The sequence below is a fragment of the Bombus pyrosoma genome, linkage group LG12 (genome assembly GCF_014825855.1).
Source record: "Bombus pyrosoma isolate SC7728 linkage group LG12, ASM1482585v1, whole genome shotgun sequence".
In the NCBI taxonomy this organism is placed as follows: Eukaryota; Metazoa; Arthropoda; class Insecta; order Hymenoptera; family Apidae; genus Bombus; species Bombus pyrosoma.
This window is the reverse complement of record NC_057781.1, coordinates 8,625,818-8,650,623: the sequence shown is the minus strand read 5'-3', so window position 1 is coordinate 8,650,623 and position 24,806 is coordinate 8,625,818. Positions and strand designations below refer to the sequence as shown.

Genomic DNA, 24,806 nt, shown 5'->3' with positions numbered 1-24,806 from the left:
GCCATCACTTAAGTCGTTTATGTCTTATAATGTCATACCATTGTGACTCTGTTATTTAGCAGTTTTTCTCAGCTTAGTTTTATTGTAATAATTTTCTACAAATAGAATTTTATGTTCGTATTGTTCATAAAGTGTCGTGGTGTTTTTTTACATGGTCTTCGAAAAAATCTGTTTATTGTACATTGCTTTTTTTGAAGTACTATACGAACTATATTTATTTTGATTTTTGCTTGGAAATTATTGGGAAATCTAAGTACTTGTGTGATTAAAAAAATAAATAAACTTCATCCTCAATCAAACTAATTCACCAGTTTGTAAAATTCACCAATGCACTTTACACGTATGAATAAATTTATAACCACGCTGTTTTTATGTATATAACCCAGTGCCAGACGTTGTACCAGCATTTTAATCATCATAGTGCAATTCGCATTCTTTGTTTGTACTCTGAACCATCATAGGTTTACATTTGTACATTTCCTCATTAATAGCACACCTTTAACCAGTGCAAGCGAACAGCCACTTAATTGTACTAATTTTCTATAAACGTGGCTGTAACAAGAGCCACTATTTTCTTCTTTTATTTTTTAAATTCATTTTCTCTTCTCTGCTTATTAACTTGTGTCGCAATATAATTAATTTACGTGAGATTAAAACACAAACGAAAATGTAAACTTCATAGTTTTGATACCAATAATAATATAAATATAAATAATATAAATAAAAAAATATTTCAACGAATAACAATACGCAACAAAATATGAAAATTGCACAGCATGTTCATATGAAATATATACCATATACGTGTATAATTATATATACAATTATAAAGGAACACAGCTACTAATTAATTCGCAGAATTAAATAAATATAATAAATAGTAGACATAGAAAGCAATAAATTAATATCACAAACGTCATACAAAAGAATTTAAATTAATGAATTCCATTAAAACGGACTTATAGTACAATTGTGCTCCGACTTTGACTCACTCTACGAATTAAATATATTCTCTTAAAATAAACTAATGTCACGCGGACGCAAAAAAATAACATTCTTTTCCTTCGGGGTTGTCAGAGTATTTGATTCTCTCGCTAGTTTATAATATGTGTGTGCTTATGTATGCGTACCTCTCGCCTTAATTAGATTATTAACAAAAATTACTGACAAAAGTAGACACTTGGAATTTCAAACACAATCATCATCAATATATGAAATATAAAATCTATAATCGCGCAAGAACTATGTGTTACATGAATACATTAGTGAATGGAATAATGAAGAAAATTAGAATTTTTCAATGATTCGTATTAGTAGCCGCATAATCGAAACTATCGCACAGCTTGATAGATCAGAATTAATCATAATTCGATCACTATTGCGCGAAACAATGTTTCTGGCACATATACGTAGATTACATTTAATATCTCAACATTTTTACTTTTTCTTCGCTGATTTTCGCTTATGATAATTTTCTTTCTCTCAACTAAATTTTACGGTAAATGTGATATTATTTTTAGATTTAGTGTTCACAACAATGTGGGAGCAAAAGGAACATATATGTACACATTCTCAAAATCCCGAGATAACTGATCGGGTTAAACATGGATTCTCAGTTTTTATGAACTGAGAACGCACATAATGCGCAATGCAATCGCACAATAGCTTGTTATCATTTTTTATTAATACAGTTATTATTATTAGTAATTATTGAAATGGGAAGCGAAAAATAGTTCACCGTTATTGAAAACCAAACGGAACCTTAGCCGTCGTAATTAAATACTTGACTCTAATCGTATCATTTTCAAATTTGCATGCATTAACGATCTACTTAGATGTAAGCCTGAATGTAGGTACGTAGACTATATTAAATGCCACTCTGTGCCGATTTCATACTAGACTCATCCTTCCTAAATTCCACCACCCATGCTAAAATATATCATAGATTTAATTTCCTTTGTATACTTTAATTTAAAAAATCGTACTTTATAGATTCTAAACAAAATTTTTAATCAGTTTGTATGAATAATCACTTACTTTGTTTAATATGTTCCTACATAAAAAGAATGAACAAACTTATTTAGAAAGAACTTCATTTCTCGAAACGAAGTTACATGACAATAATAGAATAATTCCATCACTATCAAATGATAAATTTTAGAACCAATACAGTACTGAGTACTGAATCTCGTGTAAAGCAATCACAATATGTAGCATCTGATGGGCTCGTTCTTTTAGAGATATCCATGACTACTCATAGGAGATTAATGGCATAAGGAGCACAAGAAGACACCGGTACAAGAAGAAGAAATCTAATCTACGTGCCTCACTTATTGGCATAAATAGCATGTTACGCATTAGTTAAATAGAAAATGAGATGCGCCATTGTATCCAACAGAAATCTCGTGCATGGAACTTCGTTTTTTCAGAGAAAATTCAAACATAGGCTGGCGAAAGGTTCAAGGTAAGTCGCGAAATGACATTGTTACGTATCGTAGCTCGTGTTGTTCTTGAACTCTTAATTATCTGTATCACCATAATGCGGCAGTCATGACAGACTACCATAGAGACGCCTCTCAATCTTTCCGCGGCCAATCGTTGTTCCGAGCTTTGACTAGTGAAACTGGAGAATGCCTTCAGTGATGGCACATTGGCTGGACTGCCAGTGCTTTTATAACTCCTGTATGATCAAATTGTGTTATGGAAAATAGCAAATTATGAAAGATAGGTATCTCTAATGTTAACATAAAGAGCAAACATTTTTAAAGTAAAAACCGCAAGTAAAATGTAAACCTTTTATCTTGATTCTCTGTTTCGCGACGAGCATGGGAAGGCGGTGTGGAAGTCGGTGTAAGTATCAAAACAGGTGTAGTAGTAGGCGTAGATGAAGGTGTCACGCTTCTTAATGATGAATCCTTGCGTCTAGAAGCCGGTGATGCCGGTGCAGATCCAGCTGCGCCAGTGCCTCTTAGCCATGAACTTTTGCTAGTATCTGGTTCTGAAGATGATGGAGAAAGAAGAAGACCAGGGGATAATAAAACTACTGGAACGTGGGCGAAATGTTCTGTTGGAATTCGCATCTATAACAAGAGTAATATTTTAATCGAAATTTATTAATTAAGACTAAATTAACAAAAATCTCGGTAACTTACTTTGGAATAACATTTTACACATACTGTCCTCTCACATAAGCGACAACGTTGCCCCCATGGTCCTAACAGTCCGAACCTCGTTTTTAGGCAGAGGAAACAAACGCGCCTCTTTTCTACATCTTCCTTTACGCGACCTTCTACGGGCAGAGATTCCAGTTCTGCTTTAGTTAATACACTACGAATATGCACAATCTCTTCTAAGGTTAAAGAAAGTCTTTCATCCAGGAACATGTCACCTAATGTAGGCTTCTATAAAAAAAATTTATTTGTTATTAAACAATTTACGTTCAGTAAAATTTCTAAAATGTATTTTATATAAACGACGGTTTCTTTATTCTTGAAATATATTGTTCCAATAGTAGACTGATTTCTGTAACATAATACCTGTCCTTTATCATCTTGCCAGTCTTCATTTTGATCTTCTCTATCCTTTGTACCTTCGACAATGGTTTGCGATCGTCGTGGTTGTCTTGCTCTCGGCTGAGGACTCAAACTCGGACTAGGGTTTACGCTGATATTGGGACTCGGACCTTGACTTAACGACGACTCTGTTGCACCTGTACATTGAGTACGACTCTGTGGCCTTGAGTGAGGAAGAGACGTGGTACCAGTTAACGCTGTAAGTGCTATACTACGTCTTGCTGCGTGTTTTCGAGCCGACGCTCTTCTAGATGGACACTGTGTTGCGAGATCATATGCTAAAAGTAATTAAATTTGAATATATATATTTTCCAATATCCGATTTCATTCATTATGAATTAAAACACGTAATAGTTGCGATAATTACATTCAAGTTGTGCATCACAAAATCGATGATATTCATTCCTCGTCAAACGTAAACCACCAGTTTTTCGCCAAGGATTAGCAGAACTTGCTTCGTCGTCATCCCTTTGATCTTTATGCCTACTGCGAGCATTACCCCTATCTACAAATGTGTAATCTTCTTTTAGTTGCCAGTAATTTGATCCTTCATCCTCTTCTTCAAATCTTGTTACTGCCAATTCATCGTTGTAATCTTCGTCATCATCTTCGTCTTCTGCATCGAGCTATTTTCAAAATATATACTAATTTAAGTAAAAAGAATTGGAAACGAAGATACAAGAAATGAAAAATTATAATCTACCTTTAAATCAAAATCTACAGGTATTACTTTTCTTTTATTTGTCGTAGAATTCGTGTTGTCCAAATCCCTTCGAGGAGGCTTCGGTACTGTAGGTGATTCACTATCCTTGATATCAGCAGTACTTTGGATTTGATCTAAAAAACGTCATTCATAGAGATGGAGCCCAAAATATACATCAGACATTGTTATCGGAAGAATAGTTGCGTATATGTTGATGACCAATGAACATGACACGTGACCGTAAAATTTGTACAAAAAAAAATATGGTTAAATATTCACAAAGTTGTGGTACCTCAGTAAATCCTAAATACATACATAATTGCCTCCTGCGCGGACGCATAAGATTATAAATACACTCATTAAAATTACATGGAAATATTTATAAGAGAGAAAAATATCTTAGATCTTTCAGTATCAGAAATAACTAATGCTCCTATAATTCAATAAAACTGAGATCAATGTTCATAATAAACTCTGATCGCTACATTTCAAGTATTATGTTATTATGCAAGTTATTATTATCCGTGAAACTTGTTTTAAGTAACTGTTGCATCAATTGAAATATAGCTAAAATGAATTCATTGTTTGCAGCCCAAAAACATTTCTATATATGTTACCCGTTGTTATGTTACTGGCCGAAAAAAAGATGAATGGTATGATTACCTGCGACCGTAATGCGCCTTCTACGCGACTTACGATTCCTGTTTCCCGGAACCCTAATTTCTGGCTTGCCGATTCTCTGCCTCGGCTGCGGAACCGGTGGTACGTTCGTTCTGTTCCGACTCGCGGTAGTCGGTACGTTAGTCGTAACCGAGCCAACTGTAGTCGTGACCGCGGCATTCGTCTGATTCTCTGTCTGCAACCACTGTGCCGCCACATCCTGCGCGGGTTCCTGTTCCTGCTCCGGTTGCGACGGTGGAACTTCACCCAGGACTATCATGCGGGACTCACCGCCTACGATCGGTAATATTATTCCTCTTTTCTATATTTACTCTTTTCTTCTGCTAATATATACAGTATGTCCGGTTTAATCTTCCTCATTCTGGCCTGTCTCATGTATGGTAAGCAGTGCTTTAATATTTCAACATAAACAGTGATCCAAACAATCCCACATCAAACAAAGTATCGTGATTTGAATTCTAGAATATTAGAGTGGAATACTACATTCCTCGATGTTTTCCTCCATTTTTGTCTACTATTTCTAACAACTGACGCTTTCTTTTTATTTACACTTTCTGATAGTCTTTTAATATAGAAAGGCCAAGATTATTTAGTTGCAGGTCTAAATTTGTTTAAAGCGGATATTATATTGTTAAAATTATACTTTTCTCTACCTTTACTTATTTTTTCCCCAGTACAGGATTAAAAGGATTGCAGAATTAAACGAAGTATTCACTCCAGAAGGATTATTAATGATTTTAAACGTGTTTTGCATATTAAACAGTTTAGTAACAAAATGGCTGTGCGTATTTAAACCGAACATACTGCGTGTCAACATAATTCTTTACAATGGCTCTACTTGCGACGATCGCGACGTCCAACCGGAAGTTACTAGTTCTGTTGATTCTTCTACAATCTTTTGGCTCGACTTGACGATCTCACGGCCTGTGAATCAAGACGTTCATCAATTTGAAACGTTCCAGTTAAGATCTCATAAATCCATTGTTTCTCTTCGTTCAATAAACAATCAGAAATATTGGATTACCAGCGTCCAAGCTGTTCTCCTTGTTCATCTGTTCGTTTTATCCATCCTGTCAAATCCTTGGCCCACCGTGATGCTTGCAGATCCACTGGTAGGGACTGTACATCAAGCACACGTGCTCGTTAGTGTGCCTATCCTCCTTTGCACTTGACTTACTCGTACACGTTTAGACGCAACCCGATTGAATTTCACGCTCGAGCTGCACCTTTTACTTTTTCCCCGGAAACGCGCGAACGAGACAGAACAAGAAACAAGGAAATGCGGATGAAGCGAGGAAACCAATGAACGAGGCCAACAGTACGAGCGAGCGACACGCGAGAAATCAAGCAAAGATTTAGCGGTCGCGTTGTACGATGACGTTTCGGGCGACGTCAGCTCTCGCCCCCTTGTGCGCTTTCGGTTATTGATCGCACGAACGGTCTGGGGCTTGCGATGCTTTAAGCCGGCCTACCGTCGCGAATCATGATTCATATAGATCGACCCTTCTCTATTGCGATAAAAAATATTCGTCACGATCCGTACCACCCCCAACGGACAATGACTAAACACGAAAATTATTATCTTCCTAATATTCTGTTGACCAAAACGATTACACTGGTCTCTTTATTGCAAAGTAGCCAATGTGTTTAATTTAGAGAATATTTAATAATACATATATCGAAATATCAAAGTATCGTTGGGATACGAGCATTAAATGATTATCATTATTATTTTGTATTATTATTATTATTATTGGAAAAAAATGTGAAGACACAGATACCACTGTACTGGTCGCACTGCGTTCGAGTTGTCAAATTCTACTCTCAAGAATTGGGATACGAACATTAAATGATTATCATTATTGTTGCTATTATTATGATTATTATTATTGGAAAAAAATGAAGACACAGATACCACTGCCCTGGCCGCACTGCGGTGCAATTGTCAAATCCTATCCCGCAAGAGTATGTTAAGGCTGAGAGATGTGCGACCCTGTATGGGCACTGCGCTCGCGCTCATCCCCTCGCGCATGTGTATTCTCGGTTGAATATATTTCTATAAAAATGTAATCGCACGTGTGCAACGCGTGGCTGTGTATGCACACCATGTTGGTCCATAAAATACCAAGCATACGGATGCAACGGTATTGATGCAACTCGGTTAAAATGTTTCTGCTTATGATCGATATAAAAGCATAGTTCTCTTTATGCATGCTCCTACAGGAATACGAAAGTTGTTTACTTCAAAGACTACATACTATTATCTATTTTCTATACGAGGAATGAAGTTAAACATTTTATTTAGAAATTGAAAGAGGACAATATGTATTGTGGTTCTTAGTTTTAATCATCATTCTAGGCAGAAAAAATATATCACCACACATTTTGAAATTTTCGCTCATTTTCAGCTCGTTCAGCGAAGATTTATTGAGGTACCACAAAAACCAATAACCAGTACGATTGATTGATATGTAATGTCATTGATATGTAATTATTGGTGAACGAAATATGAACTGAATGCGTTGGTTTCATGAATTTATTATATAATTGTACACGAACAGAGAAAATATATTTTATAAAGCAGTATGACATGCACAAAGTTATCGTTGTGTATGTAAATATGAAATACAACTTACCACTCTGAAGAGATATTCTTTCGGTCTTAGGAACGTATCTATTGCGCGACGACCTTAAATTTGGCGGCTTCTTTATACTTTCCATAAGTAATTCCCGGAGAGTCCATTCCTTTTGCAGGGGTGGCAGCTGTCTTTCAGATGCCTGTATAAAATTATATCTCTAAAATCTAGTAAAACTTTAAAAAACTGCAATTTTTACCATTTTTATATTGGAATCTCATTAACGAAGTTTGAATAAAGCATCGTTTTTAATAGCATGTTACCTTTTTTAAAGGCGGTCTACTTCGAATAAATTCAAGAATAACAGCATGCGCGTCTTTTCGCAAATGTGGCGTCGGGGATGGTGTCTTCCTCAAACGATACCTCCTTTTTCGTATGTCGTCCATCAAAATTTCATACGGAGTTAATTCAAACTCAGCTCCCTTTCCACGTCCACGTGTAGTATTCTTTGAACCCAAATTAGCTTCCACTTTTTTTAGCTTTACACCTTTCCTTAATTCCTGGATAACTTGCACCCAAAATCTTGCCTATTAAAATAGTTATTTTAATTCTTCCGATCTCGTAAATGCAATTGAAGCTTTAAAAAGAGAACATACATATATATTAGATGAACATTTTTTCTAAACTTTACTATGTATTCTTTTGTTGTTTTTACTTATAAATATATTATATGTTACCGATGCTACTTATATAACACAGAGTATTCAAAAAGCCATTTCATACTTGAATTTGTAAAATAGAGTAGAAACATTAAAATTGACTAACTTCTGAAATATTTTGCATAGATAAATTTGAAATCAAATCAGCACATGCATTTAAAATATAATGACTGATAATATTGTTCTAACTATGTAGAAAACAATGCTTGATAATAGCGAGACTAATCATGCTACATGCTCAATAATTAAGTACATAACATATCGCTCTAACATATCGCTTTCACATGCGCAAGTATTATTAGCAATCACGTACTTGTATAGCCCTCCAAATCCTAATGTCAGTCTATAACGATAGAGAATCAAGTCAATAAATCTCAAATATCTTATCTCTGCAAAGTGACAAATAACTTTATGCGACACAACAATGTCAACTGTTCTATTTTACGCGAGTTATAGCACGTACTTATGCGTGGTTTTATAACACAATTTAAATGCGACTATTTCATTATTTTATTATATTTTAAAATTTACTCATTCTTGTTAAGGAAATATCAAGAAACATCGAACGAACTTGATATACGATATACATAGATATTATTAACAAGATGTTTCTGTATTACAGTACAGCAAAAATATTTTTAGAGACTACTTTTAACACGTGAAATTCGTATCTGTGGTTCCGAAACACTCTATCTCAATTTCGTAAAACAAGAAACAATGCTATATTTACATAAGCCCGCAACATGAATCATATAATATATTTTTCGTGGTTAATCCATTGTGAAATCTTACCCAATCAATAAAATCTAACGTATCAAGGTTTTGAACAGACATCGAGGTTTGCTTATTGCCATCAGTAACAGATTCCCTTTGACTAGCATGTACTTTATCAGCCGCTACTGTATCCAAAAAATGCGACAGTTCCAAAGCCTCTGCTACCAATGCCCGTATTACAGCCTTATAATGAATTTCAGCAGATTCCATAGAAGTTTGCATGTGCCTGGTACATAACTATATATACATTTGTTTATATATTTTCGTAAAGTTTATTATACAAACTTCGAATTTTTGTTTACATTATCTTTATATCATATATATTATTTGCATATATGTGATAAAGTAAATAAAAAATATATTTGCTTATTTTACTTACTTGCATTACATTTTTTAATGAATACACCAATGATCTTTCCTCATACATATCGTTACTTTTTTGCGATGAAATTTCATCTACATCGGCATCACTGGAGTCACGTTCAATACCTTCATCGTCCGTTTCCTGCGGACGTTCTTCCGTTTCTCCTTCAATTTCTGGGCAACAAGAAATATAATTAATTTTACATGTCTCCTGTGTATGTTTCTACTGAATTTTATTTTTTATAAATTAATTGTACCTTGATCGGCACTTGTCATTAATGTTATAAGAGCTTCTAAATCCGGTGATAAAGGCCTTTCTTCTTGTTCATCTAGGCCGAAATCAAGCGTTTTGAATATCATCATGCCTAGTGAGAACATTGCCTGCAAAAAATGAAAATATATTTTTATTTTATATATATTATATATATTTTATATTAACGAAATAATATAAAATATCATAGCTTTTTCATTAAAAAATATTATTTAAAATTTCTTACCTTTTTCTCGGATACGCGTGGTTTTTCCGATTCTGTAACAAACACATCAGGAAATAGATAAAAAAAATGGATTCCAAAATTATAAAATGCTTTGTACATGATCAGAAATGATGATTAATTATTTCCACACGAAGTTCAATAACTTTCGATCGCCTCTTTTTGTGCGATCACGTATATTAATAGTCTTATCGAGAAAACTGCTCACAGACACAATTAATTAGTATTGCTAATCAGCCTACAAACGATACAAACACCCTGAGTCATTTGTAAATTTTGCACTTGATTTACAAACGAATATTAGAAATTATGTAACATTTGAAATATTTTGAATTACAAGCGTTTGTAAACGTGTACTGTATAATTTACTATACGATTACTTACCCTCTATTGGTATATTATAATATATACTAAAATATTATATTACATTAACATAACTAATATCTATAGGTACATATTGTACTTAAATATATTACTATACACATAACTGTACAAAAGAATGCTATATGTATAACAAAAGATTATGTACTACATACCATACTATATACATATGTCATATTATAATTTATAGCACATGACTATATAATAATTGTATGATACTTATACTATAAATCGTACAATATGCCAACTATACAACAATTATACATAGACATATAGTGCGACGACTATATTGCAACTACATTCGGCAGTACAGTGAACCTTGGTGCAACCCTTTCCTACGATGTGGACGTACAATAATTAGTAGAAACACAATTATTAGGCAATAATTATTATATTATAGTTAACGTGTGTAATATATATATATATATATATATATATTATACAACTATATATTATATTATATATATATTAAACAACATATTGTATGAGGAATTACTACATAATGTATTCCATGTTCACTATCATTTTTATCGATTTGAATTAATTTACATATATATATATATCGTATCTTCATTCTATATCTTTTCTGTTATTGATTATAAAACAATACATCGATAAGATATTCCACGATAAAAGATAGTTGAGTGTTTCTTTGCAGAAACCAAAAGATTATATCAGCTCACCGATTAGATCGCCAAGCCAAACATCGCCATCCTTGTGAAGGACGATCTGTGATAACTCCGAAAGTTCGTAGAAATTGTTTTCTGACAAACGCGACAATGACTTGGCGGTTTGATAACACAAGGCCCATGCTTGCTCTTGGCTGATCGGTCCATTGAAAGACAGTAGAATATCTTTAAGGTTTAGTCGACCGTTCGCGTCGAGTTTGCAGCTCGACCTTTTCATCGGTGTCTCCTCTTCTTTATTCTCGTTCGCTTTTCTCTCATTATCGGAGACATCGAGACCGTCCTCACACGACGTGGAAATCCCTTTGTGCGTCGTCATTTTTCTGTAATTTCACCGAAGAATCTCCTGTTAGATAAGCTTATATAATTTTACAATTCAAACCAGAAGCGAAGCGATTCGGATACGCGATCAAAGTTCATCCACGAGTTTAAGATTTAAACCTAGACCCATTACGTTAGTAGATAATCGTTTTATCAGTTGTGTTAATTTGATGTAAATACTCAGCTTCTCTTTATGATAATAATAAATATGAGCACCTGTTATTAACATAACAATCAGATAATAGCAGTATACACTATTGTTACATAGTGGACATTTAAATACCATGTACTCGAATACAACATTCACACGACTGTATGAGCGCTAAGTTCGAATTGTCGTTGTTTTGCGCGATATACATATTAATAATTTTGATAAGAACAGCATAAAACAATGATGATAATCATAAAGTTACTTAAAGATTAAGGATATGTTCAAGGATAAAATCATTGAAAAAATTAATGAGAATCATAACATATATATGTATGTAAAGTTCAAATATAAATAAAAAACTTTTATTATACATAAAATATATATTATATACTAATTATTAAGTGTAATATTAAGTATAAATTAAAAAATATATATTTCGTCTAAAATTTATGTGTTATACATTAATAATTACATAATGCGGCACTTACAACACAAAATTCAACTACAGAAGAATTACGCATTGATATTTTATTACTATCTTTTCAGTCCAAATATACATAAAATTATTTTTGTTAAAATACTTTCTTCGTCTTTTTTAGTCAAATTAAATATTAATTGTTTATAAGTACATAGTTCCACAATTATTCGAATCAATTAAAACTCACTTTAATCACAACCATGGATCCGACTCGAATACGTTCTTCAAATTATGTGAGAACAAACTTGACTAAATATCTTTCTGTTCTTAAGAGCTATATAGAAGCAGATAAACATTTACGACCAGTTGTCATCACGCATGCAGTGACGACATACTCGTGAAGCTATAATGTACTGTGAACACAGTGCAGTGCGACATCTTTGTAACAGTACGATTTGCAAGGATTATATCTTTAATGATAGGAGCGTGCGATTTTACTATTAAATATATTGAATAATATTAGATAATAAATAATAGAAAAATATTTATCAAATAATAGAACGTTCGTACAAATATTTCTCTTAATTTGATACTGAGAAGAATTAAAGAGAAACATGGAAAATTCGTTAAAAGAACAGATTAATATTTTTCACTGAGATAATATTGAATATATATATCCAAGAAATTTTGAATCGTAGCTGAAATATTCATCTGCATCTGTTTTATTCGCCAAATATACATACATACATATGTAGTATAATCTTATTGAGTATTATTTTTAGTGATCTTTACAAAACTTATTCAAAAAATATCAATAGGCAAAATATTAAGTACTCTAGAAGTTTGCAAAAGAAGTTTGTACTTGAAGAAATTGATTGCCGAAAATATTCGTGATGTAATAGATGGTAAAAGGTATAATTGTAGTTAGATTTTTCTTAACTTCCGCTACGAATTTTCCGAAAAATATAAGACGTACGAAGATGCCTATATGATCGCATATCGCGATGTACTATCGCGATATGTAAAATCGCAACATATACGTCGTATTGTCCAAATTAATGGAATATTCTTATAAGTGTATTTCGATTTTCAGATGTTTCTTTCGTTAGAACTTAAAATGTTAGTTCGCGTAAATCGACCATTGCAACTACAGCATAGCTTAATGATTCTCAATATACAATATCGCAATATGTGTTGCATACGCCCATTTTACTGATCAAAATCATTGCGCAACATTTCCGTGAAAAATTCATCCTTGACAAATTGAATTAAAAAATGACATTGACATGAATAATTCCAGATAATAGTTCGATCTAATCTTCTTTTTTCTTGACCTTATTTTTAAACTCCTCAATACATATGTATAAACTTGATATATACTTAATTGCCAATTGATTTTCGTATCATTTAAGATTACATTACCGAAACGTTCCAATAAATTTTACACACAGATGTGTATATAGTACTTTCAAATTACTAGTTACAAATTACATGCGATCCACTCATGCATTACTGTATATACAAGTTTAAGACTAAATGCATAAAAAAAACTACATGTATACTTCTGCTTTTTCTTAGAATATGCTATTTTTATATCAAATAATTTCTTAAGAGAACGAAGAAATCTTTATCAATATATTATTATTTATCAATATATAAATTTCTGTGACAAACTAGGAATTGATAATTTTGACTACTCTAGTAGTCCTAGTATTAATCAATATTTTACATGCAAACACGATCGATAAAAGAAAAGTTCTGCAAAATAATTTAGTTAGATGAACTATTTATATTTATGCTACATATGTTTAAGATATTATATATACAAAATATCGCAAAAATTGTTTATGTATTTGACAAAATGATTTATATGGCTTTATTAATATTTCAAAGTTTGATTCCTTAATTTTAAGTTGAGATATCACTACAAAAGATTTATTTTATTTTAAAGGCCAATAAAATCAAACAATTAAATGTAATTAAATATTTTATTATTATTTAATATCAAACGAATGGTAGCTTCTTGCATTGATATTATTGCGGAACGATAATATTAAAATAAGATTCACATGAAATTAAATTTCACTCATGATAATATATATTAAGGATAAAAACAATTAACAAATAGAACAATTATTGACTATTTTTAATGAAGTTACAGAAAGATATAAATAATGGAATTGAACACCTATCTATAGTATCCTTTGTCAAAGTTTTAAATCTTCCTATAACTAATTTATATTCCTAATAAAGTTCGCATTGCAGTATCACCTTGTAAATTGTAAATCACGAGTATCATTCATCAATACCTATATATTTTGGAATGTATAAGTGACAGAATATATACAAATCCACAGTATGTAAGATATATGTTATTACGCGAAATACGTATTATGAACAAATCGAATAATAATAAGGATCATTGAAAAATGTTAATAGTGAAATGTAATACGTACTTTTGATTATTTAGGTGGTTGACATGCAAGTTATGACGCAAGACACGTTTCGAGATTTTTCACTACAGCTATCACTATTCTATTCATCACTGGTATGAGACTTTTTGCATCACTTTTTCGATTAGGTAAAAAGATTGTTTTACGCACAAACAACCTTTCACATTGAACTTTCCTCTTGTGACTTTTAACATCGGTCATATTAATTTTCCTGGAGTATATTGACAATCGAGACTCGACATGATATTTTGTTTATACAGGCATGATATTTCCTCGATTTATCGTTGCAACGAAACGTTTCCTTCAACATTGTGGGATTAAATGAAACATTCAATGTATATATATATGCGTATCCTTTGTTCGATACTACTATAAGTTATAAGAATACCGGCAGTATGTAGGTTTTTATATGTTGCGGAATTTTCAGCTTGTCAGAGTCTCAACATATAGTACACTTTCAGTGAATTTAATTACAATAAAAAGAAATTGACTTGAAACTCATTATAACATTTAAACTAGTGATCACTGATGGTTAAATATTGCAATACAGGCTGAAACGTAACGTGACTGAAACTACTGAATCGCTACCATCCGATCCATAACCTGTACTTTTACTATATCTATATCTATGTGATTTATGTATATATACATGAGTTGCCAAGTGCAATATTATAAAGTAAGTACAGAACACATGGATAAATCGAATGCATTCAAATAATATCACAAACTGTTATTTTATCTTTACTGAAAACTTCAATTATATTTCATCTATTATCTACCTTGATTTACTTGGGCCCTGTAAAAAATTATATTAAAATTAGTAAACAAATTATTATTATCGCCTATTGGTTGCGAAGAATTAAAAAATTTTTTATCATTTTAGTTTATTTTCGGAAAAAGCAATAAATAACTTGAAGATTGTATTTCATCATTTTATATAATGATGGAATACATATGTAGTGTGTATAAAATTGTATCTTATGTTGTCTTCTCTCATTGGTATATTCTCTCAATGCTATAAAGTCGACCAATAGAAAAGTTTGTCAAAGTGCAGGATGAATTGGTAGTTCAGCAAGCTTTTAGAAGTGTGAATCACACTTTGCTCTTAAAAGTCGGATTTCTGATGCAATATTCGTTAACAAGACGTGAATGCACTGTATAAGTAGTACCAGAGGATTGAGACCCGCGTGATGAAGGTGTCGATCTGTATTTAAAGGCCAAGGAAATTAATAAGTTTTATCGAGAACACCAAAGTGTTTAAAACAACTTTCAAAATGACTGAAGAAGACTCGGTATGTAATCATATAAAAGAGATATCTTTAGGATGAGTTTGTGTCGTATTAGAAAAGCATGGGAGCATGATCATCTTGACATACTTTCTGATTTTTTGAAAATATACTAAAACCTATGAATAAAAAACTGAAATTTGTTCCCATATATATGAATATTTTGTAACAGAACTTGTATAAAATATCGATAATGCTACTTTATAGATTCCAACCTCAAAACCATGTGGATAGTATTCGAAAGAATGTACATCTATCATTAGTGTAATATCTCTTGACACATATTCCATTAGCCTGGTTGCTATAACATATTCGATATTTATAATGCAATATACTGCAATATTTTATGATCATTAATACTTCTAAATTATTGTAATATAATATTTAATCTATAAAATATTTCGGAGCACGGTTAATGCGATATATTTAAACAAATTTATCAAATTTTTATATGAAAATATATTTTTGTTCGAAATAATAATCATTTTGTTGTGTTAATAAAACTACGGTGTTCTATAAATATGGTATATAAATAGAATTTCACATAATATTTAAAGATTTATTGAAGAATTAAAAAAATTCTTAGGTATTTGATCCTACTTTGAAAAAAAAGAAGAAGAAGAAGAAAACTACTTTTGATCTTGATGCTGCATTTAACGAAGGTGGTAGTACTGGCGATGCAATGGAAGCTACTGGTGATAAAGAAAATCAGGAGCCTGAACCTCCTACGCCAGCTGAGGATGATGAAGCATTGGATTTAGAAAATTTTGGAAGAAAAAAAAAGAAGAAGAAAAAAGCATTTAATTTAGATGAACTTGATGCAGCTCTGCCTGATACAAAGAAAGAGGTGGATAACTTTATATATAATTATTATATTCATTAACAGTATATTATATTTACTTACTCATATGTTTACATATTTACTTACTTTTAAAAGGATGTTGTTGAGCAACAAACAGAGGAAGTTGTCGTGGATGATACCTTTGACTTAGATATGGATTTCTCAAAAACTAAAAAGAAGAAAAAGAAAAAAAAAGATCTTGATGAGTTAGTAGCTGAGGAAGAACGTAAGGACATTGAAGATAAAGAAAATGGTAAATATTACATATTGCAAGAGTATTATAATTTGGGGTAACTAGTTGTTTATGTTACTCATTATTTGTTAACATGCTGCACTGAATCTGAGCGAAGTGCAGAGTATGGTAAGGGATATGTTTGCTGTTTTCTATATATATATATCACATATAACAGTCACAAGTACATATATCATTTACACTTTCATAAACCTCATTTTAATGCAAAACATAAAAAATGATTTCTTTTATACTTTATAAAAGTTGATTGATAATCAACTTGAAAAAAAATTGTATTGAATATTGATAATTAGAAATTTAATGTATAATAAATATTGAATAAGAATATTTCGATATACATTGCAAATAACAGGAAACAAAGTGCCCAAGGAATCGTGCCTGCAACTTGTTTTCTCTTAAACTAATATTTTGGTAGTTTCATTCAGTTATGATAACATTATTTCTATAAATTATAGTATGATAGAGAGTCAATTATATTTATTAAAATAATGTTTTCTCTTCCTTTAAAAGCTGAATGTATCTGCTGCTGTATAATTGATCAGTAGTTCGTATTTTTTACACGCACATGTCTAATTTTGTTAATACTAGATCAAATAAGCAAACATATATATAAATGTAAATAAATTTCATTTAAAAATCAAAGACAGAAAAAAAGAATAGTACAATCAATGAAATTAGACATGGATTTATTTATTAAATTTTTCATTGTCTTCATCAATTTTCAATCAAATATTAAATGTGTAATATATTTACCAATAGAAGAGACCAGTTGGGTTGGTTCAGATAGAGATTATACATATGATGAACTGCTGGTAAGAGTATTTAATATTATGAGAGAAAAGAACCCTGATATGGTTGCTGGTAAAAAGCAGAAGTTCGTCATGCGTCCTCCTCAAGTAGTACGTATAGGCACCAAAAAGACATCTTTTGCTAATTTTACAGAGGTCAGTTGCATTATAATACTTGTTTATTTTATTTATCAAACTGTAAATCCTTTCATTATTACTTATTTTATGACTTTTTAATTCTAGATATGTAAAACACTTCATAGGCAACCAAAACACTTACTGGACTTTTTACTCGCTGAATTAGGAACTAGTGGTTCTGTTGATGGAAACAGTCAACTTATCATTAAGGGCCGTTTCCAACAGAAACAAATAGAAAATGTTCTTAGGAGATACATTAAAGAATATGTTACCTGCCACACCTGTCGTTCTCCGGACACCATTCTTCAAAAAGATACTCGACTATTTTTCTTACAGTGTGAAACTTGTGGCTCAAGATGTTCAGTAGCTAGCATAAAATCTGGTTTCCAAGTAATTATTTTTAATCTCAATATTAATAATTTTCTTGATATTAACTCTCTTAATAACTATCTTAACGACCAATTATTCATTTTAGGCCGTCACAGGAAAGCGTGCTGCTATTCGAGCAAAAACTGCCTAAAAAATTTGTCATATGTCATGTTTATCAATTTTGTAGCATAATTTTGAAATTATCAGAGATTTCTTGTGTCAGAACGCAGTTTTTACTATATCTATTATCTGAACACTCATTTTTTACTTATAAAAACTGAGGATCGTCAGGATAAAAAAGAATAATTGTAAAATTTACAGCACAACACTTTTTATCAATTCGCAACAGACAAAAAGAAATTATACAAAGTACTGTTTCTGAACAAATTTTTTCAAGTTCCCCAACTATTTTTAATATTTTTATCTTACTTTTGATTTTAAAATCTTTAATATATTGTTTCCTCCTGGAATGCATCTATAAAATTATATAATTTGATAGAATTTTATTTTTTTTTTACGCATTTCATTCCTTTCGTAATGACCGATGCGTATTAAACATTTTCGAAAAGGCATATAATTGAATTGAACACATTATTTAAATAGCAAGGATAAAACAGTCACACGATAATACGTAATGCATTATCCATTTGTCTACCATTGTGACATCAACATCCTGTATAAAGAACGATTAGGTATAAAATGGTATAGATTACCAGTTGTTAACGATAGATTTAAGCTGGTAACAATTTGTTATATCATTTTCTGTATACAAGAAAATTGTAACATTAAATTCAAGTACATTATTACGCATGGCCAAAAGTATTATTCCCAATATCTTTTCATGAGAAGTGTTGCAATAAAATGCAGTGATTTTTTTAAAGCGATCAATGGCTATCTTTCTTAGCTAATTTATTCAATTGTATTTACTAGGTAATAAATCTATCTTAAGAAACTTCATTACTTCTCTTATATTTCATTAATAATACTGTAAAGATATTTGTATTTATTAAGTTTAATTCTAGTACACTATCGTGACTTACGGTTTATTAGAAGTCATTTATGTGCAAGTCACAACTATTTTTTATTTGAATTAATTTGATGTCAAATTTGTTTATTGAAAGCATTGGTTATAAAAAGATGTGCAATTTTAATGATTACAAATGTATATTATAACGATTAACTTGAATATATATTAAATTTGAATAATTTAGTGCTATTTATGTATATTAAATAATACAATAAAATTATGATTTTGTGATTAAAAATAAAGATAGAGTTTAGTGGATGTAAAGCACTAAAATCGTATTCGTGTACATGATTAAAAATGTATTATTTTGTTGCGTCAGAACTGTTTTTTAATTCAATTATTTTTTTCTTAACATAAATACCAGTGTCTATAAGGCTTTGGAATATAGAAATTGGCATGTTCGGCATTGGGAAATCTCTGAAAGGGACCCATACTCGTGAACCATCTTCACATTCTTTTAAATAAACTGGTTGTGAAAATACTAATCCCTTTGGAATACCAAATGAGCCTAAAAGACGTAAATTATTTCTAATTTCCCTATTTTATTTTTTGCAATTCTTACTATTTTTATATTACCATCAGATTCAATTCCTAATGATATAATTTCATCCCCGATGCTTTTTTTATTACTGTACCATAACTTTAAAAGATCACAAATTGCTCTACATTTTGGAAAATCTTCTGATGTGCCCATTTGATATCGAAGAAGGGCCTAAAAAAATTCCTGCTGTTTCATATTATTTAAAAAAGTACAACAAGTTATGTACCTTGCGTTTCAAATAGTTTTTATAAGGATTTTTATCATGTATCTTGTAAAAAAACCACCTCAGTTCGGAATGTTGAGTTCCAAGTGGTAGTATCATATTCTCATTCGAATTTAGAGCTCTTTTGTTTGGATAATAAACATCATATTTTTGAATCATATGGTGAACATCTACAAAGTGATTGATTCCTATAATTAAATGTAATTTTTTAATATATATGCAAAAAGATATAAGTGAAAATATCATGGTATTCTGCTTTAATATATAAACCAACCCAAGAAGCCCCAAACAGGTGGACAACCAAAGTTTCGTAGATTAAGACCAAGTGAATTTACAAATGTGTATATAAGTTCTAAACCATAATGAGCACTAGCAACTACAATATTTGTGCTTGATAATTTTGTAACAAGTTCCATCATAATATTGGCGTAAAAACATGGAAGATTCATTGAACAGAAAATTACCTTCATATGTGAAGGTGCATGTTCATTTATATGTGTACATAAATTTGCTATAATTTTATAATTACGTTGTAGCCAATTATCTGTACCTTCATATTCTTCTCTGAAAAATGCTTATGTAAATACTAGTAGACATAATAGCAATAAATAAAAACAATATTAATAGATTTACCGTGTTAAACTGTCAAGATAAATTAATATATCACAGTCTTTTAATCCATCAGGGATATTTTCCACAATATGTACTGTATTTATGCCAGCACCTATTGTTCCTGCATCTCTAAAAATTTTCCTAAGTTTAAAGAAACATCCTGGTTCATCATACAAGTTAATAACAATTCCATGAGTCATCCAGAGCTCTTTTGTCATTAGTAACTGAGGAACAAGATCGGGGCACATTGATCTTCCTGCTCCTATTATCATTATTTGAAGGTATTTTTTTTGTACTTGTAAAGGTTTGCTTCTTTGTCTCTTTATATTACAAGCCTTTATTAAACGAACTTAACTTAGAAAAATGAACTCTTAAATATAATATAGAAATTTTTGCTATAAAATGTTTTCATACAAATAATAAGTCTGTTTGTAATGCATCAAGTTCTTCTTTGCTTAAATATAAACTGATGTCATAATAATTATGCAACAATTCCCAAAATTGGGAACTACCTCCAATATAAGTTACATGAGACCGACTAAGTCCAATTTCTCTCCATATTAGAGGAGATTTCGTGTGAGTCCATCCATGAAGATCACAAGTTTCTTTTAACCAGCACTAGAAAATAAGTTTCAGAAAGAAGTATATTTATGAATAAAATAATATTAACTTACATTCCATCTTGCAGAACTTTTACTAATACTTCTGTAATGAAAATTCGGTAATATCGTAGACAAACTTTCAGCGACGAAACATATATAATTGAAAGTACAATCTTCTAAAATACCGGCTATTACAGTCAAACATCTATCTGTTGTCATTTTGTACATCAACAATTGAAAAGCGTTTAATTGCTATTTTTACGAAAATTTTTATAAAAATCCATCAATAAAATAATAGTGTGTTATTCTTACAACAAAATAATTTATTTATGCATAAAAAAGTATCATGTATCAAAGGTACATTTTATTATATTACTTATTCTTAATCTTCTTTTTAACTTATATGTTTAATCATCTATTTAAAATCGACTTCATAATGTACTTATATAGTTTAACATAATACAATATTCTTAGATTATTTTATTCAAAAATTCCATAATTCCAGAAACTTAAAGCCACTCTTAAGTTAGATAACTATTCCATTTGTGTATTTAAATTTTGTCATCATCATCTGATAGTTCTGGTAAATTAGGATTTTTATATTGTATCCATTCTTCATCAAATATTTCAGGTGATTTACATAATTCTGGCATTTCAATCTCAATTTGTTCCAGATCTACATAAAAGATTTGGAAAACATATATATATATATATATATATATATATATATATATATATATAATGCATGAAAGATATATAGTTAATGTTTAATACCTGATTCAAATCCTTCATCTTCATAAGGTACTGTCTCACGTTCCTTCTTTATATGAAATTCTTTAAATTCATTTTCTATAGTTTTAGTATAAATATCATCTGTAAAAATATATTTCTATAATTTAATTATTGTTTGAAGTTAATTACTTCTTATGAATTATAATTTAATCAAATAACTAAATATAATACCAAATTCAAGCTGCATATCATAATATGGTGCTAGACTTTCTGGCTCTGGGTATGATTTGTGAATGTAACTTTTTAATGGTAATGGTTTCTTAAAAATACTTTCACCATATGATTCTGGTAATTTTATATTTTTTGTATTAGATACTTTTTTTGGAGATACATCCTTCATTCTGTTGTAAGATACAGTTGGTTTCTATAAAAAATTAAAAAGATATTATATATCCTATTTACACAATTTTGCAATGAGTTATACCTTTAATAAAATATTTCTCTTGAGTGATATTACTTGGCAACTGTCGTCTAACTGTGTTAGTTTAGGCTTTAATAATTCTTGTTGTTTACTGGGAGTACTACTTTGTACAGTAGTAGAAACATTTAAGTCAGATTTAGATCTAATTGACAATCCTTTTGGTTTTGATCGGCTAACATTTTTCAGAGGAGTATCATTTGTACCAAGAGAAGTTTTTGATCTTGCCAAAGGCTTCATAGTTGGATCTATAATAGTTTTATTATTAATACACTTAAAGTATTAAAGCAGTTAGCATAAACCATTAGTTTAAAATAATATTTATATAAAACAAAGGAAATGTAAATATTAACCCCACGTATGTTTGTTTTTACCTTTGTGAAGTTCCGATACTTCACCGAACAAATTAAATATGTTTGCCATTTATAAAAATTTATATGAAAAATAAACCCAAAATGATTAGAAAGATATTCTGAATCTAAAGGAAATAATTTAATGTTTTTAACGCCGCTTTTGAAAAATCTGTTCTCACTTCTTTTTCATAAGCTTTCCGTTTAATTTAAATAACAGTCTCTAAGCGAAACTAGGGAAAATTGGTCACACTGAATTCTTAAATTACTAGAAGTTTTTCTTAGGTATAAAACAAAATTAGTAGAATAAAAAAAAAATACGAAAATACTGTTTTATTACTATCAGAATATATCTATATTGTATTCATCCATTATAATTATTTATGATAAAGTAAAATTAAAACGTTTCTATTGTCTTTAGCCTATAAGGATCAATAAAGTTTACACAAGAACGTATTTATCCATAATATAATTTATTAAAAGAGACAAAGAATTGTCTGTAGCAAATATTTCATTAGGATAAATTACATTGATAATATATATAATATATATTTTTACATGTATAATGACTTATCATGTCTTAAGGCCTCTAAAATATATAGACAACCAAAAGCTACCAACTGTTTACAGTGGAATGCTTTGATTAATGAATTGATACAATAAATTGATTACATGTATGTACAATTATTTACTATATATAGGTATCAATGAAAGAATTTAAGCTTTTCATAGGACTCAAAATAAAAAATGCTATGCAAAGCTATAGAACAGATTGAAGCCATACTCAAGATGTAACATTTTGTTTGATATCTACAAAACAAAAATACATTAAATGCAATATTCTTTCATTGATACATATACAATTAAGTAAAATGTTTATAAATGCTAGATTCTTTTCATAAATAATTCCTTTGAGTTGTAGCAAAAAAAAAGGATATTATTTAGTGGAAATTTGAGTTTAGTTTCATGTCAATATCATTATGATGTCTACATGTTTTTACAATAAAACAGTCTGTTGATCTCGCTTATATACCAGTAAGATGTAGACAGCTTCTTTTCATATTAACAGTAACAGTAACATCATTTTAACTTCACATGCTTTTGGTTTTCTTAAGCCATTCTAATACTCTGAATTATTTGGAATACAGCTGAAAATTAGAAAATTTAACTTGTATATAGATGTGAACATTCTTTTCTATGTATTTTATGTTTACTGAAAAATTTATATTTAAATTATATTAAACTTACCAGAACCACATACAACAAAGAGGAAAAGTGCTAATAGACAAGGTCCAACTGGAGATCCTTCATCTTGTGGTTTCTACAAATACAATAATTATTACATATCATTGTAACTTCAGTTATTATTACCAGATAAAGCTTGTAATTTGATATAATCAGTTAAATAAATAGATTTATAACAAAATGAAATTTATATAGTGTTTTACAGCTCATATTTACTTCATAAAAGATGTATAAATTAGTTAAATAATTGATTTCAAATTTGTAGCATAGATTCATGTCACATATGGTACAATTATCAATCTATTAATTTGCTACTTTTTACTACTGTCAAAAAATTTTTAATCAAAAACATTTTCCAAAGATCTAACTATGCTAGCCGAAACATGTATAACATAAAATTAAAAATATGAAACAATAATATTATCATAAATGTCATTGCACATGCAATCAATTTGGCAACCTTATTATAGTTTATAACCTCAAAATTGGAAACGAAAATAATTGTTTATTTTTACACAATTAACATATTTTAATCATTTTACTTCATACATAACTGTTAAAATAGATTTTATCAAATAATAGAACACAGCATACCGATGACTTTGGAACATTTCCACGAAGTGTGATGTTTTTTGTAGCTCTTTCGTTTGCGATACGCATTCTTTGTTTTGGTGCCATTTTTGCTGCTTTTTATTTATCGGAAGTGTTAAGTTTATAACTTGAAATAAAATAGAAAACAATTTAAATAGTATTTCAGTCACTGTACACCTACAACAATATGTAAAGTTCTTGTAGTAATAAATAGTTGTGTATACTACACTCCAACCTGCTGCGTCGACGAGTACGCTTTGACACGTGAATACTTCTGAATGTACGACAGAGCTCTTAGTGCCACACTGGCACCATCAGAATCAATTCAACAATTATACTTTTTGTAATCCTGATCTTTTCTGAATCCTTTAATTATACATACAAATTGCCATATTATATCATTACTTATTTAATCAGTGATTACAAATAACATATTCA

The 24,806-nt window shown here is 30.3% G+C and overlaps 5 protein-coding genes across 14 annotated transcripts; 1 reads left to right on the top strand and 4 right to left on the bottom strand.

Moving 5' to 3' along the window:
* Nucleotides 1–54: 54 nt before the first annotated feature.
* Nucleotides 55–15,191, bottom strand: LOC122573944 (protein spire). Of its 6 annotated transcripts, none has more exons than XM_043740966.1 (16): nt 14,296–15,191; nt 13,402–13,403; nt 10,947–11,272; nt 9,886–9,917; nt 9,646–9,769; nt 9,405–9,562; nt 9,044–9,262; nt 8,565–8,594; nt 7,856–8,119; nt 7,593–7,734; nt 4,276–4,409; nt 3,940–4,198; nt 3,537–3,850; nt 3,153–3,401; nt 2,794–3,080; nt 55–2,680 (listed from the first exon to the last, which is right to left on the bottom strand). In XM_043740966.1, the coding sequence occupies exons 3-16, from the start codon at nt 11,266–11,268 to the stop codon at nt 2,437–2,439; spliced, it is 2,778 nt and encodes a 925-aa protein (XP_043596901.1). In that variant the 5' UTR covers nt 11,269–11,272; nt 13,402–13,403; nt 14,296–15,191; the 3' UTR covers nt 55–2,436. The 6 variants fall into 6 exon arrangements, with proteins under 6 accessions (XP_043596901.1, XP_043596900.1, XP_043596904.1 ...); XM_043740965.1 differs by lacking the exon at nt 13,402–13,403 and having other exon boundaries at nt 14,296–14,593; nt 14,681–15,191; XM_043740969.1 differs by lacking the exon at nt 13,402–13,403 and having other exon boundaries at nt 14,681–15,191.
* Nucleotides 14,180–18,773, top strand: LOC122573945 (eukaryotic translation initiation factor 2 subunit 2). 4 transcript variants are annotated; one of them, XM_043740971.1, is made up of 8 exons: nt 14,180–14,195; nt 14,310–14,387; nt 16,165–16,425; nt 16,516–16,672; nt 16,748–16,780; nt 17,432–17,616; nt 17,704–17,988; nt 18,074–18,773. In XM_043740971.1, the coding sequence occupies exons 2-8, from the start codon at nt 14,319–14,321 to the stop codon at nt 18,116–18,118; spliced, it is 1,035 nt and encodes a 344-aa protein (XP_043596906.1). In that variant the 5' UTR covers nt 14,180–14,195; nt 14,310–14,318; the 3' UTR covers nt 18,119–18,773. The 4 variants fall into 4 exon arrangements, with proteins under 4 accessions (XP_043596906.1, XP_043596907.1, XP_043596908.1 ...); XM_043740973.1 differs by lacking the exons at nt 14,180–14,195; nt 14,310–14,387 and adding an exon at nt 15,428–15,584; XM_043740972.1 differs by lacking the exons at nt 14,180–14,195; nt 16,748–16,780.
* On the bottom strand, nt 18,667–21,200 carry LOC122573948 (putative malate dehydrogenase 1B). Its single transcript, XM_043740977.1, is given in 7 exon segments — nt 18,667–19,505; nt 19,508–19,706; nt 19,762–19,946; nt 20,033–20,322; nt 20,392–20,705; nt 20,785–20,988; nt 21,045–21,200. Coding segments are annotated over 7 exon segments (1,557 nt in total). The 3' UTR covers nt 18,667–19,296.
* A 114-nt stretch (nt 21,201–21,314) lies between these two features.
* On the bottom strand, nt 21,315–22,739 carry LOC122573947. 2 transcript variants are annotated; one of them, XM_043740975.1, is made up of 5 exons: nt 22,557–22,739; nt 22,189–22,430; nt 21,936–22,128; nt 21,747–21,845; nt 21,315–21,648 (listed from the first exon to the last, which is right to left on the bottom strand). In XM_043740975.1, the coding sequence occupies exons 1-5, from the start codon at nt 22,603–22,605 to the stop codon at nt 21,524–21,526; spliced, it is 708 nt and encodes a 235-aa protein (XP_043596910.1). In that variant the 5' UTR covers nt 22,606–22,739; the 3' UTR covers nt 21,315–21,523. The 2 variants fall into 2 exon arrangements, with proteins under 2 accessions (XP_043596910.1, XP_043596911.1); XM_043740976.1 differs by having other exon boundaries at nt 22,222–22,430.
* A 247-nt stretch (nt 22,740–22,986) lies between these two features.
* LOC122573473 (stress-associated endoplasmic reticulum protein 2) lies at nt 22,987–24,653 on the bottom strand. Its single transcript, XM_043739872.1, has 3 exons — nt 24,372–24,653; nt 23,781–23,853; nt 22,987–23,680 (listed from the first exon to the last, which is right to left on the bottom strand). Exons 1-3 carry the CDS (start codon nt 24,453–24,455, stop codon nt 23,643–23,645), a joined length of 195 nt encoding a protein of 64 aa, XP_043595807.1. The 5' UTR covers nt 24,456–24,653; the 3' UTR covers nt 22,987–23,642.
* Between the last annotated feature and the right edge of the window lie 153 nt (nt 24,654–24,806).

Bases quoted from the DNA above. Each gene is read 5' to 3' on its own strand.
- LOC122573473 (XM_043739872.1), bottom strand. From the start codon at position 24,455: ATGGCACCAAAACAAAGAATGCGTATCGCAAACGAAAGAGCTACAAAA. The intron at 23,854-24,371 runs GTATGCTGTGTT...TTGTATTTGTAG, and splicing joins GAAATGTTCCAAAGTCATCG to AAACCACAAGATGAAGGATC. The intron at 23,681-23,780 runs GTAAGTTTAATA...TCTAATTTTCAG, and splicing joins CTTTGTTGTATGTGGTTCTG to CTGTATTCCAAATAATTCAG.
- LOC122573944 (XM_043740966.1), bottom strand. From the start codon at position 11,268: ATGACGACGCACAAAGGGATTTCCACGTCGTGTGAGGACGGTCTCGAT. The intron at 7,735-7,855 runs GTAACATGCTAT...AATTTTATACAG, and splicing joins GTAGACCGCCTTTAAAAAAG to GCATCTGAAAGACAGCTGCC. The intron at 3,402-3,536 runs GTATTATGTTAC...TTTTTTTTATAG, and splicing joins GGCAAGATGATAAAGGACAG to AAGCCTACATTAGGTGACAT.
- LOC122573947 (XM_043740975.1), bottom strand. From the start codon at position 22,605: ATGGCAAACATATTTAATTTGTTCGGTGAAGTATCGGAACTTCACAAA. The intron at 22,431-22,556 runs GTAAAAACAAAC...AAACTATTATAG, and splicing joins AGTATCGGAACTTCACAAAG to ATCCAACTATGAAGCCTTTG. The intron at 22,129-22,188 runs GTATAACTCATT...AATTTTTTATAG, and splicing joins AGAGAAATATTTTATTAAAG to AAACCAACTGTATCTTACAA.
- LOC122573945 (XM_043740971.1), top strand. From the start codon at position 14,319: ATGCAAGTTATGACGCAAGACACGTTTCGAGATTTTTCACTACAGCTA. The intron at 14,388-16,164 runs GTATGAGACTTT...AAAAATTCTTAG, and splicing joins CACTATTCTATTCATCACTG to GTATTTGATCCTACTTTGAA. The intron at 16,426-16,515 runs GTGGATAACTTT...TACTTTTAAAAG, and splicing joins TGCCTGATACAAAGAAAGAG to GATGTTGTTGAGCAACAAAC.